We start from the raw sequence: 15,856 nt of genomic DNA, 5'->3' as shown, positions 1-15,856 counted from the left end.
AAAAGTACAACAACCAAAAACACTGGGTCACCGACCCAGGACCATGATATTTATTTTCCTTCATGCTTCTCTTTTGGAATTCTGCTCATATATCATCTCTTTTACCTTTATTAGAGTAACGGACTTAAGGAAAAAATTCTGTCCAGTGCTATGGACTGTTTTACCCCAGCAACTATCTGATAAGCTTTCAAAATATACAATAAATTAAAAAAAGTACACAATTTACACTATAACATTAAACAAAAAATGAATTTATTTTGAAGTTTAGGTTCGTTTCTGGTTACGCCCACTGAAATATTTTGAAAGTTGCAGCCGGAAACGTGAGTAGATTTGCCAACTGTTGTGGGGATGCTGAGGAGAGAGCATCCTTCACTGTAGGTTTTCACACACACAGGCCGTGTGTTTTATACGCTGTGATGTTACAACGCCGAGCAGTGTTACATTTTACTTGACTGCCGTGAGTTGCTCTTACACGGAAAACTACGCTTTCAAGCTAAGCTAGGAGCTGACACTCCAAGATTAGCGATGGTGGATTTGTCCGAAGGTGGTGCAGTGTCAGTCGGACACAACAGAGACAGACAGGGATCAGGTTCGGGTAATAATGATAGGATAACGTCGAAGAAGTCGCGAACGAGAAGAGGCAAAAGAGGAAAGAGAAGGAGGAACAAAAAGAACAACAGGAACAAAACGCCACCGCCGTATTTACCACCGGAGGTAGCTACCCTTCTATAGCCTGGGCATGATTATGGGACCTCCAGCCCGCTAAGCTAGCTAGTGATACTGTAGCAAACCATAGTCGAGCGCAGGTTATTTGCGGCTACACTTTGTTTACACCATACAGCTACCTATAACATGGCGGAAAATACTCTTATATGACCTTGATTTTACACAACAATATTTTACCGCTGTCTGGTTTGAAGGAAACTCATTCCACACGCAGAGGCCAGAGATTTTGACGCATTCTCATAAAGTGAAGTGAAGAATTCAGCAATACTAATTCAGCAAAATAATCTGTGTTTTTTTCTACATTTTTATAATAGTCAAATACGTTTTAGCTCGACTGGAGCAAAGTTAAGAATGGTGGGAGATATATGGAATAGCAAACCGTTGAGAAAACATATTAAAATGAAGTACGCAGTGCAAAGGCAATTGACTAGTAATTGAGATACTAATCCACTTAATAAAGGAAGTGGCCTGAGCAATCCATTAGATTGTGATTAATCACAATGTAATTTATCGCAGGAAACTGAAATTGCAGGAGGATTTCACTAAATCAGTGGCTCAAGAGTTGGCAGTTCGTCTTGTAATTGGAAGGTTGTTGGTTCAAGCCCCGGCTTGGACAGTCTTGGTTGTTGTGTCCTTGGGCAAGACACTTCACCACTGGTGATGGCCAGAGGGGCCGATGGCGCAATATGGCAGCCTCCCTTCTGTCAATCTGCCCCAGGGCAGCTGTGGCTCCACTGTAGCTTGCCTCCACCAGTGTGTGAATGATTAGTGGAGTTGTAAAGCGCTTTGGGGGTCTCGAAAAGCGCTATATAAATGCAATCCATTATTATTATTATTAAATCCGGTTGGCAGAAAAGGGCATGCAGTAGGAGGGGCCACATAAGTATGTTTAGCTAAAAGTATGTTTTCTTAACACAGTGATATGTAACAGCACATCTGGAAACCTGACTGTAGTAATAGTGTTTGTTTAGAGTTGATGCTTCACTTAAATAAATACATTAGCAAGATTTTAATGAGAATACACACACACATATATGAATACATCCAGAATACATACATTACTAGATTAATGAAAAGTGTGCGAAGAGAAACTAAGAAAATGGCCCAAAAAATGTCAGGCCCTGAAAAGTTGAAAAAGCAGAATTTGAGGTTGTCCACTAAATCTTGAAAAAAGCAGATCGATGTAGTTAAATCATTTTGTTTCTTAGTTTTTGTCTGTATGTCTAATACAGAGAAAGATCCAAGATGTAAGGAGTATATAAAGAGTAATCTGCCCTCCAATAAGTAGAATACAGCATATAAATATGACAAATTGCAGATTCAGAGATATATGTATGTGTTTTTCTGACTGTATAAGATGACAAACAAATACAAAGAAAACCTTTCAAACATGAAAACACATTAAGTCAATACATATGCTAAGACCTATACTATGAAACTGACAACAGCATGTTGTAGGTAAACAAGTAGTTGAGACACAATTCTGCTGCTATATGCTATATACCTGCTGTTGAGAAACACACCCACAGTGACCTCTCTGGGTGGCGACTTCTAGTGTTTTAGTTCATCCTGGCAGTGATGAATGACGGCTGAGTGTCTCTGTTACCAACATTCTGGGGAGTTGAACACTTTCTTCTGGATTTGAAAATTGAAAAACTGTTGCCAGGGTGGCAACATACCTTTGACTACATGATCTATGTTATAGTTAGAACAGTTTTGTTCATATCATTAATGTGTTAACTAACCTTATCCCTACATTTCTCTACATTTCCAGGCTGAAGAAGGGAACATTGAATATAAGGTAACTAACCTTCTGTTTCTTATCCAAATTATAGAATAGAATAGAATTAAACTTTATTGTCATTGCACATGTCACAGGTACAGGGCAACGAAATGCAGTTTGCATCCATCCAGAAGTGTTTTAGTGATATAGATATATTACAATATATATTAGCAATGATATAGATATGTGAGTATATTACAGAAATGGGTCTATTACGGTATGTAATATGTACACGGTATGAAGTATGTTATGAATATGCTATAACTATAAGTATGTACAGGCTATGAACAGGATATAAATATGAAAAAAAAACTATACAGAAATATGAGATATACAGCTATACAGAAATGTGAACTATGCAAGTTGTAAACAGTTGTAGAATTAAAAATTATCGTATGATTATTTACACAGAACTATGCAGTAGTGCAGTTAAGAGGCTATATAAAGTGCTAGTGGTTGTGAGTGGTGGTTCACTCCATGTTATTATTGTGTGTTTGAGGGTACAGTTGTCCATTGTGTGTGTATGTAGGTGGTTGTGTGTGTGTGTATGTCCAGTCCGTGTGTTAACGTGGGTCAGATGTCAGGAGGCAGAGTTCAGGAGTCTGACAGCTGTGGGGAAGAAGCTGTTCCGGTACCTGGTGGTCTTAGTCCGGAGGCTCCTGTAGCGCCTCCCAGAGGGCAGGAGGGTGAAGAGTCCATGTGATGGGTGACTGGGGTCTTTGATGATTTTCCCAGCCCTCTTCAGACACCGCTTCCTGTAGATGTCCTTTATGGCAGGAAGTGGTGCTCCGGCGATGCGCTGGGCAGTTTTCACGACCCTCTGCAACGCCTTCCGGTCCAAGGCAGAGCAGTTCCTGTACCAGACTGTTATACAGTTGGTCAGGATGCTCTCGATGGTGCAGCGATAGAAGTTCACCAGGATGTCTGAGGACAGGTGGTTCTTCCTCAGAGTCCTCAAGAAGAAGAGGCCCTGGTGAGCCTTCTTGACCAGCTTGGAGTAGTTGGTCGTCCAGATGAGATCCTCGGAGATGTGGACTCCCAGGAACTTGAAGCTGCTCACACGCTCCACGGCCGTCCCCTTAATGTGGATGGGTGGATGTGGGTCAGCTATTATGATGTGATGAACTTCTTTTCATTTGTAAGCTGTTAAAGTTTTTTAACCCTCAGCCATAAAAGGTCTTGCCATCACCTGCTGGGCGATGAGCAAGCAGATGGCGTGAACACAAAAGGTTGTGAACGCGATAACTCATGAACGAAGGGATTTAGCTTCAGTTTGATGTCTGCTAAAAGTCTCGAATGAGTTTGAATCTCAGTAGCCTTGACCTCAAGGTCAGATGTCAAGTTTTTAGAAAATCTTGTGAATGTGATAACTCAAGAGAAAGTCCAACTTATTACCACCAGCAGCAACTGTGTGACAGAGAGCATGTTTGGCTACAAATAAAAAAAAATAAAAAAAATAAGATTCAATTGGTGCTACTAAAAACAGCTATCTGAGAAAGGATTAAATAATTGTGGAAAAGACTAGGAAAATTATGTTGCATATCTTAGATTGATTAGTTAGTTCGTGCACATAAATGGACAAATATTGGGTGATTCCATATTTTTAACCATTTTATGAATAATTAATTCAGCAGTGGGCTAATAAAATGCTTAACATACTAGGAAGGTATTGATAACTACACTAAAAATGTGGTCATCAAAACTGTCACCCAGTGGTGAGGTTGTTGTTAAATGCTGTATATTCTTATTATAGGTATTTTCTTTAGGTTCCTAAAATATCTTCAAAGTTTTGAAATAAACTTGGTGAACCAGCAGGAAGGAACCCGAATTTTGTCTGATTTTAGCCTAATGGCATAAAGGCATCCTTCTTCCTAAGCTCCTTACAGTTCCTAAAATTGATTACTGCCCACTTAAAAACATCAGATTTTTTATCTCTGTCATCTGTTTATGGGCTGGATAGCTGTGCTGAATTAGACCGTCACATGTATTCAGGGTAACTCTGCTCTCATCTGTGAAAACTGCAGTCTGCCAGTGGTGGATCTGCTAATTCTGGTATTCTATGGCATTTTCTATGGCAAATGCCAGTTGGATTCCACTGTGCTGGGCAGGGCCCACTAGAGCAGTGGTTCTCAAAATTTTCACAATGAGTACCACCTCGTCAGTCCAATAATCGACGATGGGCAAAATATCCGCGCATGCGCAGACTTTTTGATGGGCAGAGCAATGTAGTCATGCACGGACTGACATGGACAAACTAATTTCCCCCCAAAAAATTAGGGCTGTCACGATTAACGTGATTAAAATTTTTAACACGCTCAACCAATCTGGACAGCAGAATGAAAAACCTTTGAACGAACTGCCTGAAGTGTGTTGACAGAGACATTTCAGGGATTTTGACTCAGTTTGCGCTCCAGATGGGTTAATTGTTAATCGCGTTAGTCATGATGACGGCACATTAAAGCTGACAGCACTAAAAAAAAATTAAGTATAAACTCGCCAATTTGGGATTTCTTTGGCTTTTAACTGGATGAAAGAGGTAAACCTAAGGATGTAATCAAAGCAGTGTGCTGCTTGTACAGACGTGTTATGCGCGCATAACTTGCATGAGCAGGTACGTGTCCACCATCTGGCTGAGTATGCTAGGCTATCACCAGCTTCTGCAGCTCCATCAACAAGCATTTGGGCACACTCTGAGGAGGGTGCATTTGCTCGCAGATGAAAGAGTTAAAACAGTGTTAGCTCCATCATTATTAGCAAACTTACTCATGGGCAAACAAATAAATAAATCGCTCTTATAAAAACGATCGCTGATGGGCTCAGCCTATTGTCGATAGTAGATATATTCGTCCAATCGCCCAACCCTAGTATGAACCCTACTTCCAGGTCCAAATTGGTCTGCGTTTATTAAGGCTGTTGTGTTTTTAACATGTTTTATTGCTTTGGATCTTGTTCTCTTTAATATGAACAAGCCCCTAAAAAAGGCTGTGATCACTGTCGGCCTTTCTCCGTTTTTATTACCACTGTTCATTTTAAAGCTCAGTTTTTAAAACCTTATGACATAACTACAGCCCAGCCCATGCAGCAGTAAAACTAACCTCATATTGTGGATGGATAATCTCAGTTGTTCTCCTGACTAAAGTTTGGTTTGTTTACAGCATCCTGCCATGCAGTTGTATTGGTCCCTAACCATGGGGAACCCTCACATTAACTTTTATTGAATGGAAAAAGATTAGCATTCATCCTCCAACTTCACTGTGTTTATATTATGCTAACCATCACATAGCACATCATTATATGCACGCTAGCCCAGCTTTAGTACCTTACAAACGTCATTGCTGTTTAGTTTTCTGACTTCATTTATGTCGGAAGTGATAGCACAGCTGTACGTTTTAATTTTTCAGAAATCCCTCAGTCAGAACATGGTATATTATTTAATCTTAAAAATTTGTGGGGCAGACTTCCCACATACCACTAGAGGGTGGGTGATATTAAAGTCCTGTTATTAGTATATGTGAGGGGGCAAACTCCTCAAGATGGGTGGTGACCATGGTGGCCATTTAGAAGTCGGCCATCTTGGATACAACTTTTGTTTTTTCAATAGGAAGAGGGCCATGTGACACATCAAACTTATTGGTAATGTCACAAGAAAAACAATGGTGTGCTTGGTTTCAACGTAACTTGAACAGGACTTTAATATCACCAACCATTCCCATGTTATTACGGTGTATCCATATAAATGGCCCACCCTGTAGTCTGTTTCTGAGTGTTTGGTCAGAGACATTAACAACAACCCTTATGTAGGTTTTCACTTTCAGTAGTATCAATGTTTGTACAAGTAATGTCTATATGTTGATTCATGGTTTTCTTTGGGGGGGTATCTGCTATAAAAAGACATGGCCAGGAAAATCTCCTTCATATTTTTCTGTGTTTAATCATCAGTTACTTTGACACAATGGCATCTGCTGTGATGCTGATGAGGTCTCAGAAGTGTTAGCTTTATTTATATACCTAGATTTACACTATTTCTCTATTGCAGAAAAAGTGTCACATAGTTTGGAATTAAATATTTGTAATTTACAAGGTTTCGAGGGTGCTTTCGACGGTACGTATCCAAGATAAATGACCATAAGTATATGTTTCTGACAGAGTCAAAATTAAATTGAATATAATCAGGACTTTCTGAATCAGAATTAAAGAATTAAATCCTTCAGTTTTGAAAATCTTGGATTTAGTGTAGCTGACTTTTTTTATTTTACCTCAGAACTCCTATGCAAGCAGTGCTCTAGTTAAACTGTGGCCATTTACTACCTGTATCATTATGTATTTTCTATACTGTAGTTGAAGCTGGTCAACCCCACACAGTACCGCTTTGAGCATCTGGCCACACAGCTGAAGTGGCGACTGCAGGAGGGCCGTGGCGAAGCTGTCTACCAGATAGGAGTAGAAGACAATGGTCTGCTAGTCGGCCTGACTGAGGCTGACATGAAGGCCTCACTCAACACTTTAAAGAAGATGGCAGAGAAGTAGGTCATCTTGTACAATTTATTTGCTGACATTAAGACGTCACCAAAGAATATATATAAGTGTCTTCACTCTGTTGTCACTCATTAGTTTTGGACTCCACAATGTTAGTGTCATGCTGGTTCTTTTGCAGCCAGAAATTACTATGTTTGGAGGACAGGGTGGCATGCTAAGTATCTGTTAAGCTTAGCAAGCTTGGTTAGCAAGCTTCATTCATAATATGGATCAGTGTAACATGTAGATTACTGACCCTGATTTTCTGGGGAAACATCGAACCATTCCCAGGTCATCTGTTGGATGTAATCTCTCCAGTAGGTCCTGGGTCTATGCTGGACATGCCTAGCCTGAAAACTATCCAGGAGGCGACAGTCTCAGCTGGCTCCTTTCAATGTGAAGTAGTATCGGCCTATCTGAGCCCCTCCTAAATAACTGAACTGTTAACAAAAACATCAGGACTAGATTAACAAATTTATTTATCAGCAACAGTGCTTCATCTGGTGACATGACTTGACATGACATAAAAGTTTGGAAGGAGCCACCCAACTCCATCAATATATGTCAAACCATGAGCTCCATGAATCCGTACAGTCTGGCTTCAGAACACACCACAGGACTGAGACTACTCTTATCAAAATAGCTAATGACATCATGACAGATGATTTTGGCCACATCAGTATCCTCAAGTTCCCAGATCTTTCTGCAGCTTTTGGCACTTGTTCTCACACCATCCAGCTTTCACATATATCCAGATATCTTGTCCTCACTGGTACTGTAATCTCCTGCTTTCAGTCCTACCTCTCCAACCCAACACAGTTTGTCAGATGGTCTCTGCCTGTGTTGTTACACACAATGTTATCTCAGCACCAAACCCTCCACCCAGTTCCCCCCGCAATTGCTTGTCAAATGTCTGCATTGCTTCAGAACATGGATGTCATCTAACCTACTTCAGCATCAATAGTAATAAAACTGATCTCTTGGTTCTGGCCCCCAAAGCCCTACTGTGGAAAACTGGTGTTCCACTCATTGTCGCAGACAGACGCCTCCTCTCACTTTCCCCAGAAGTTCACAACCAGGGTGTTGTTTTGGACTCTGCACTTTAAGTCCAGGCTTATATCCAATCTGCCACAATCTCTCTCAACTTTGGCCATCACTCACTGACTCAGATAACTTCATCCATTAAGGCTTTGTCACCACCTGGCTGGATTACTGCAGTCGGGCCCTGTTCAGAATGTCCAGGAACCCCCTGGGCAGGCATTGTCCAAAACTCAGCACTTTCTAACACACACTAAGCTCTGGAATTAGAGAAGGTTCAGTATATCAGTATTGATTATTAAATATGTAATGCGACATATCCCATCGCAATCTTACTTAAAGTACTAAATACCCAACTCTATGCTGTACTCACCATTAGCAGTCTTGCTAATCTTGAATGTTCTAATGTTTGTTTGTTTATTTAATTGTTTTTTGATAGTAATGTAAAGCACTTTTAATTTTTGTAGTTAACTTTCCACACATGACACAGAATGCCTAATTACATTTTCTTAGGTACATAAATCTACAATCATTAGGCAGGTTTCCAGTCACTGTTTGAAATAAATTGAAACTGGGAGAAGCCGTCTAAGAAAAATTATTACTGCTTTGCTCAGTAAATTGATTGGGATCAGTGTAAACTAAATGAAAATTGAATGATAAAACTTAAGTCTTTTTCTTTCATTTCAGAGTCGGGGCTGACATCACTCTCCTCCGAGAGAGGGAGGTTGACTACGACTCAGACAGAAACACGCGCAAAATTGCAGAAGTCCTTGTTCGAAAAGTTCCTGATGATCAGCAGGTAAGAGTCTGTCTGTTACACATGGTAGAGGAAAAAGAGTCCAGTTGAATCTGGCAAAACAACAGTGGTGTCACAGCAATACTCTAAAAAGGATCACAGCATTGCCCATTTAGGCTTTAACTATAGAGAGCACCAAGGGTTCTTTTTTTAAACAGTGCTGTTTAATGGTTATGAAAATATGATCCCATTTTCTGTCTTGCTGTTTTGGTCTGCAACAGTTCCTGGATCTGCGGGTGGCAGTGCTAGGCAATGTGGACTCTGGGAAGTCAACCTTGCTGGGTGTCCTGACACAAGGCGAGTTGGACAATGGACGAGGCCGTGCACGGCTCAACCTTTTCAGACATTTGCATGAGATCCAGACCGGACGCACCTCCAGTATCAGCTTTGAGATCTTGGGCTTCAACAGCAAAGGAGAGGTAATTCCTTTGCCACTTAGGATATTAGCAATATTCAGAAGTTTACATTCACTATGGACATGAATTCATGCTACCTTGAGGCTTTTAGTGATTTCTTTGAACTGTGCTTTTTCCAGGGTGGAATGATTGTACAGTATACATCTTTAATGACTTTATAAACAACAAATTTAAATCTTTTAACAAGTGGTGTAGAGGGTTCTAGTGTCTTTTAACTTGATATAAATTTCTTGTCACATTTTTGGAGCATGCTTTTGGAATGGATAAAGCAGGCCAACATTAAGCTTCAAGGAATGGTCTTTGCCACACCCTCAACACAAAAATATAAATTTGTGGACTATGCTTAAAAGCCAAATTGATTTCAAGAAAATCACTTCAAATACTCTAAAATTCTAGAGAGTGGTCTAATATTCAGCCAGAAGTAGGCCAGGATCTTTTTAATTGCTGCCAGAAGCATCTGGTCAATGTGGGACATTTAACTTTTGTTTGCTCTGTTTTTTGAAACAGCTTTGCAACTTTATTTAAAGTTCAGTTTGAAATTTTGCATAATGCTCTTCTTTTACCATTGCTAAATTATTTAGATATGTTAAGGACTGTATTCTGTTATCTTTTGTTTATTAGTAGGTTCTAAAATATATTTTGCCTTCACAATCTCTAATGAAATCCTGAAAAAAAAATAATAATAAAGATTTATGGTGTATAACAATTTCACCTTTAGAAGCCCAAAATTACCATCATGCCCATGACGAGTGTATGGAAACTTTTCATTACAACTATATATCAGATATTGACTAATTTATTTCATGGGTCATATTTCTGCTTTGTAGATTGGCCTCTCACCATAGTGTTAAATGCAGTGTGTCAGACACAGTGAAGAACTACAGCATTTGAAATTTGGCAAGTATATTTTTAATGTGCTGCCTAATTGATTCTCTACCTGACTCTTAAAAATCAGTCAGGTAGAGAAAAAACACTTTGTGGTTGTTGTTGCCATTGCTGCACACCACAACTCAGGGTATTAGCATATTTATATTTGTAAACAATCCCTGACAATAAACAATCAAACTGTAAAAACAAAACAAAAGACGTGTTTTATTTCAATTCTGTCCTTTGGTGCAGCCTGTCTTGTATGTTACCTGTAAAAGGTTGTGAACTACAGTGAGTCCAGGACAGCTGAGGAGATCTGCGAAAGTTCTTCCAAGATGATCACCTTCATCGACCTTGCAGGACACCACAAGTATTTAAAGACCACCATCTTCGGCCTCACAAGTTATTGCCCTGACTTTGCCATGCTGGTGGTGAGCGCTAACACTGGTATTGGTAAGTAGCCTGTATTTTGTTTTTTGTGTTTTTTTAATATCTAAAACCTGTGGGTAAGCCACAGATTTACATATCCAGTCAATTGAGAACATGCAAACTCCAGAAAAAATGGCCCAGGAATACCAAGAACCTTTTTAGAGACTTAACAACTGCATCACTATGTCCAAAAGATAAAAATTCTATGTGTAAATTTTGTAGGAATATTGTTTCTAGTTGGACGTGATTGTAGCAGGGTTCTTTTGCTCTTCCAGTGCCTTAACGCAAACTGATACAGTGGGGCAAAAGTATTTAGTCAGCCACCGATTGTGCAAGTTCCCCCACCTAAAATGATGACAGAGGTCAGTAATTTGCACCAGAGGTACACTTCAACTGTGAGAGACAGAATGTGAAAAAAAAAAATCCATGAATCCACATGGTAGGATTTGTAAAGAATTTATTCGTAAATCAGGGTGGAAAATAAGTATTTGGTCAATAACAAAAATACAACTCAATACTTTGTAACATAACCTTTGTTGGCAATAACAGAGGTCAAACGTTTACTATAGGTCTTTACCAGGTTTGCACACACAGTAGCTGGTATTTTGGCCCATTCCTCCATGCAGATCTTCTCGAGAGCAGTGATGTTTTGGGGCTGTCGCCGAGCAACACGGACTTTCAACTCCTGCCACAGATTTTCTATGGGGTTGAGGTCTGGAGACTGGCTAGGCCACTCCAGGACTTTCAAATGCTTCTTACGGAGCCACTCCTTTGTTGCCCGGGCGGTGTGTTTTGGATCATTGTCATGTTGGAAGACCCAGCCTCGTTTCATCTTCAAAGTTCTCACTGATGGAAGGAGGTTTTGGCTCAAAATCTCACGATACATGGCCCCATTCATTCTGTCCTTAACACGGATCAGTCGTCCTGTCCCCTTGGCAGAAAAACAGCCCCATAGCATGATGTTTCCACCCCCATGCTTCACAGTAGGTATGGTGTTCTTGGGATGCAACTCAGTATTCTTCTTCCTCCAAACACGACGAGTTGAGTTTATACCAAAAAGTTCTACTTTGGTTTCATCTGACCACATGACATTCTCCCAATCCTCTGCTGTATCATCCATGTGCTCTCTGGCAAACTTCAGACGGGCCTGGACATGCACTGGCTTCAGCAGCGGAACACGTCTGGCACTGCGGGATTTGATTCCCTGCCGTTGTAGTGTGTTACTGATGGTGACCTTTGTTACTTTGGTCCCAGCTCTCTGCAGGTCATTCACCAGGTCCCCCCGTGTGGTTCTGGGATCTTTGCTCACCGTTCTCATGATCATTTTGACCCCACGGGATGAGATCTTGCGTGGAGCCCCAGATCGAGGGAGATTATCAGTGGTCTTGTATGTCTTCCATTTTCTGATGATTGCTCCCACAGTTGATTTTTTCACGCCAAGCTGCTTGCCTATTGTAGATTCACTCTTCCCAGTCTGGTGCAGGTCTACAATACTTTTCCTGGTGTCCTTCGAAAGCTCTTTGGTCTTGGCCATGGCGGAGTTTGGAGTCTGACTGTTTGAGGCTGTGGACAGGTGTCTTTTATACAGATGATGAGTTCAAACAGGTGCCATTCATACAGGTAACGAGTGGGGGACAGAAAAGCTTCTTACAGAAGACGTTACAGGTCTGTGAGAGCCAGAGATTTTCCTTGTTTGAGGTGACCAAATACTTATTTTCCACCCTGATTTACAAATAAATTCTTTACAAATCCTACCATGTGAATTCATGGATTTTTTTTTCACATTCTGTCTCTCACAGTTGAAGTGTACCTCTGGTGCAAATTACTGACCTCTGTCATCATTTTAAGTGGGGGAACTTGCACAATCGGTGGCTGACTAAATACTTTTTTGCCCCACTGAACGTTATGAACAGAGCAGGTTTCTCTTTGATTGTGTAGGGTTTCATTTGATGAAGACATTATCTAGGAGTTAGTTGGATAAAAGAGGTGTCATGACGTGGTATAAAAGATACAAGAAACAAATGAGATGTGTTGTCTGTCCAAACACACTTGTATTCTACCTGTCGGGATCACTTGGAACCCCGGGCGAGCAGATACTAAAAAGTACCTGGTAACAGGAACTAATGGAAAACCCTATAAAAACTGGCAAACCGTGCCGACTTGCTCTGAGTAGGTACTAATGGAAAAAGGGCTTTGAATTTTGTTTTTATAATTATTCTTTACTTGCTTTCAGACCATTATGCGACCATCTGCAGCTGCAGCTGAAAGAATAAAAACTAAAACTGTCTTATGCAAATTTAAACATTAGTCAAACAGAATACTCATCTACACCTCATCAGATTCTTCCGTGACTTAATGATAGAGGCATTGACAAGTCTGTTAACACACCCAGCATTTTTACAAGCTTTCCTTCATGTGTCAAATAGGCTACACTTTAGTGATAAAGCACCTCTTTTCTGGTCTTACTAACCTATAACATTTAAGACACAGAGTGATTTTAACAATAATCGACTAGGGCTGCTCAATTAATCGAATTTTAATCACAATTACGATCTGGGCTTTCAACGATCATTAAAAATGACTGAGCCGATTATTAGCCCCTCCCTCATTTATCCGCGACACCTTAAAGGCCGGTCCGTGAAAATATTGTCGGGCATAAACCGTCCGTGGCGCAAAAAAGGTTGGAGACCGCTGATTAAGAGGACCCGAGGGAAGCTCGGAAAGCTAAGCAGAAGTTATTTGGAGAGTGACTGCCGTTGGTTGAAAAGAGAGTTTAAAAAAAAAAAACTTCAGTGGTGTTGCACACTATTTTATATTATTTTTTTAAAGTCATTGTTAACCCTTTAAAGCCGGTCAGAGCAGCACGCTCCGTTTTGCGTAACTATTGTTAAATCCCTGTAGAACCTGAACCGTGTAAGCTAGCGCAATAATTTGTTTTGCATATGAAACCGGAGGAGTTGTACTTACATCTGATGCCATCAGCTTGTCCTCGGTCACGGTTTCGTTCCACATATAGCTTTGCAAAAATTGCATAAAAATCGCTTGCAGGAACAAAAACATAATATTCCAGAAACACGCTTTGCCAATCCGATCAGCTGTTCGTAACACTTCCCACAGTGAAATGATGCACCTGCTGTTTTCTTTGCAAATTTGCATCATAGGATTGTTTTTTGTTTTTCCTGCAGTATATAAAAATTGCTGTATCTCCAAAATAAAACTATGAAGACACTCAAAATAAATTTCCTGTTGTTGTAAACTATTTTTTGCAACTTTATTGTATTTAAAGTTTTGAGGGATAAACCTCTTAAATTTCTCCAAGTAGAAATATATGTAAACAAAACAAAAGCGATTTTCAATTTTTTTTGTAGTTTATTGCACTTTTTTGCAATTTATGTAATTACTATGGACTTAATGCATACATATTATTAAAATATGGGCTATAACAGTTGTATTGATGTATAGCAACTTGAAATGCTCCCACAAATGGCACTACAGCATGTAAAAAAATAATATAAGCTCTGGCGGACTTGGTTCTATAGTAGGTCTTAAAGGGTTAAATAAATATCGTCAAATAATCGTGATCTCAATTTCAGTGAAAATAATCGTGATTATCATTTTTGCCATAATCGAGCAGCCCTATAATCGACTATACAGTAATTTTTTCCCTCTCCACTTCTAATCCTGGTTACCAGTGTTTGGGTAAGTGAATCCAGATAACTGACAGATACTCTAGGTATGTTTAACTCACTTCATAGTACAGAGTCCAGGCCTCTGACTACTTTCTAGGCACAAATAATTTGAATATTTAAAAATTAAATAGAATTGTTCTCACTTGGATCCAACTGCCTTGTAACGTTTAGATTTCCTATGCACATAAGATGCGAAACATCACAAGACAAGTGTTCTGGGTAATTGAGTATTTTATTTGTTTCCTTCATCCAGCTGGTACAACTAGGGAACACCTGGGCTTGGCCATGGCGCTGAAAGTTCCTATCTTCATTGTAGTCAGTAAAGTGGACCTGTGTTCCCGAGGCACTGTGGAGCGAACAGTCAGACAACTAGAGCGAGTTCTGAAGCAGCCAGGCTGCAACAAGGTGCCCATGGTGGTGTTGAACCCTGACGATGCTGTGAGTGCAGCACAGCAGTTCACCCAGTCCACATGGTGAGTAAAAATACTCAATACTTATCAGCTACTGTGTATGGTGGGGAATAGCTTAATTGTACAGTGTATACAGCAGTATAAACAAAATTCACTAATATATAGATAAAGCAGTATATAGTGCTGCAGAAATGATAAGTGAAGGTCATGGAAATACTGCTACGATACACAAAGCACAAAATAACTGTTCTATAATGGATGATAACATTTTCGGAAAACTTGTTTAAAGTCGAATTCATAAATCGCATTGCATTTTGGGTAATCACCACAATGTTGTTGTTCATGCACATCCAAAGCAAAGACTGACACCAACAGGTAATACGGAGGAAAATAAACTAATGAACACTAATATTAATATTGCACTGTAATAGTGACCTTGCATGGTCTACCTACAGTGGGATGCAAAAGTTTGGCCAACCTTGTTAATAGTCATTATTTTCCTGTATAAATCGTTGGTTGTTACAATAATAAATGTCAGTTAAATATATCATATAGGAGACACACACAGTTAGGGCTGGGCGATATGGCCTAAAATCCATATCGCGATATAATTTGAAGCACGTGCGGTAACGATATATATCGCGATATATTCTTTTCTTCTGTATAACATATTTTCCACACTATAAGGCACACTTAAAATCCTTTAATTTTCTCAAAAATTGAGTGTGTCTCATGTATGAATTCTGGTTGTGCTTACTGACCTCGAACCGATTTTGGCGTGCAGAAATCTGTTAAAAAATGTTTTGATGGATTGTCAGAGCATTACGGCTGCCGTAGTAAGGAGCTTCGCGGAGTAATCCGGGTCCAAAACTCCGTCTGCTTCAGGTCCCAAAGTCAAACGAACACTGAGAGAAAGGAGAATCATTTCTCCTCTTATCCGTTCGTACGGATTTCCAGCACCCGTACGAACCCTGAAAATCATCAGCGTTGCTGCTTTAGCAGGTGTAACAATTAAGTTTAACATCCAGGCATCCACGAAAACAGAATTTATTAAATTTAACGGAGTTAGAAGTTAACAGGAAGTTAGCTCGCTAGTTTCCACCTAAACATGACATACCATGTTCTGACTGAGAGATTTTTGAAACTAATTAAAACGTACAGCTCTGCTACCACTTCCAACATAAATG

The 15,856-nt window shown here is 39.9% G+C and overlaps 1 protein-coding gene across 1 annotated transcript in view; it reads left to right on the top strand.

The window, feature by feature from the left end:
* The first annotated feature begins 317 nt into the window (after window positions 1–317).
* gtpbp2b (GTP binding protein 2b) overlaps window positions 318–15,856 on the top strand; it is a 29,125-nt gene continuing 13,586 nt past the window's right edge. The window contains exons 1-7 of the mRNA XM_085275933.1: window positions 318–714; window positions 2,501–2,527; window positions 6,848–7,032; window positions 8,750–8,861; window positions 9,080–9,277; window positions 10,420–10,594; window positions 14,513–14,732. Of these exons, the coding sequence (XP_085132059.1) occupies window positions 526–714; window positions 2,501–2,527; window positions 6,848–7,032; window positions 8,750–8,861; window positions 9,080–9,277; window positions 10,420–10,594; window positions 14,513–14,732 (1,106 nt within the window). The 5' untranslated portion in view covers window positions 318–525. The remainder of the gene's footprint in view (window positions 715–2,500; window positions 2,528–6,847; window positions 7,033–8,749; window positions 8,862–9,079; window positions 9,278–10,419; window positions 10,595–14,512; window positions 14,733–15,856) is intronic.

Source organism: Mchenga conophoros, linkage group LG6, assembly GCF_057382185.1.
Source record: "Mchenga conophoros isolate Kocher_MC1m ecotype Shallow Benthic linkage group LG6, M_conophoros_male_GT1.1, whole genome shotgun sequence".
Taxonomy (NCBI): Eukaryota; Metazoa; Chordata; class Actinopteri; order Cichliformes; family Cichlidae; genus Mchenga; species Mchenga conophoros.
The sequence above is the reverse complement of the archived record's forward strand: the minus strand, read 5'-3'. Positions and strand labels throughout refer to the sequence as shown.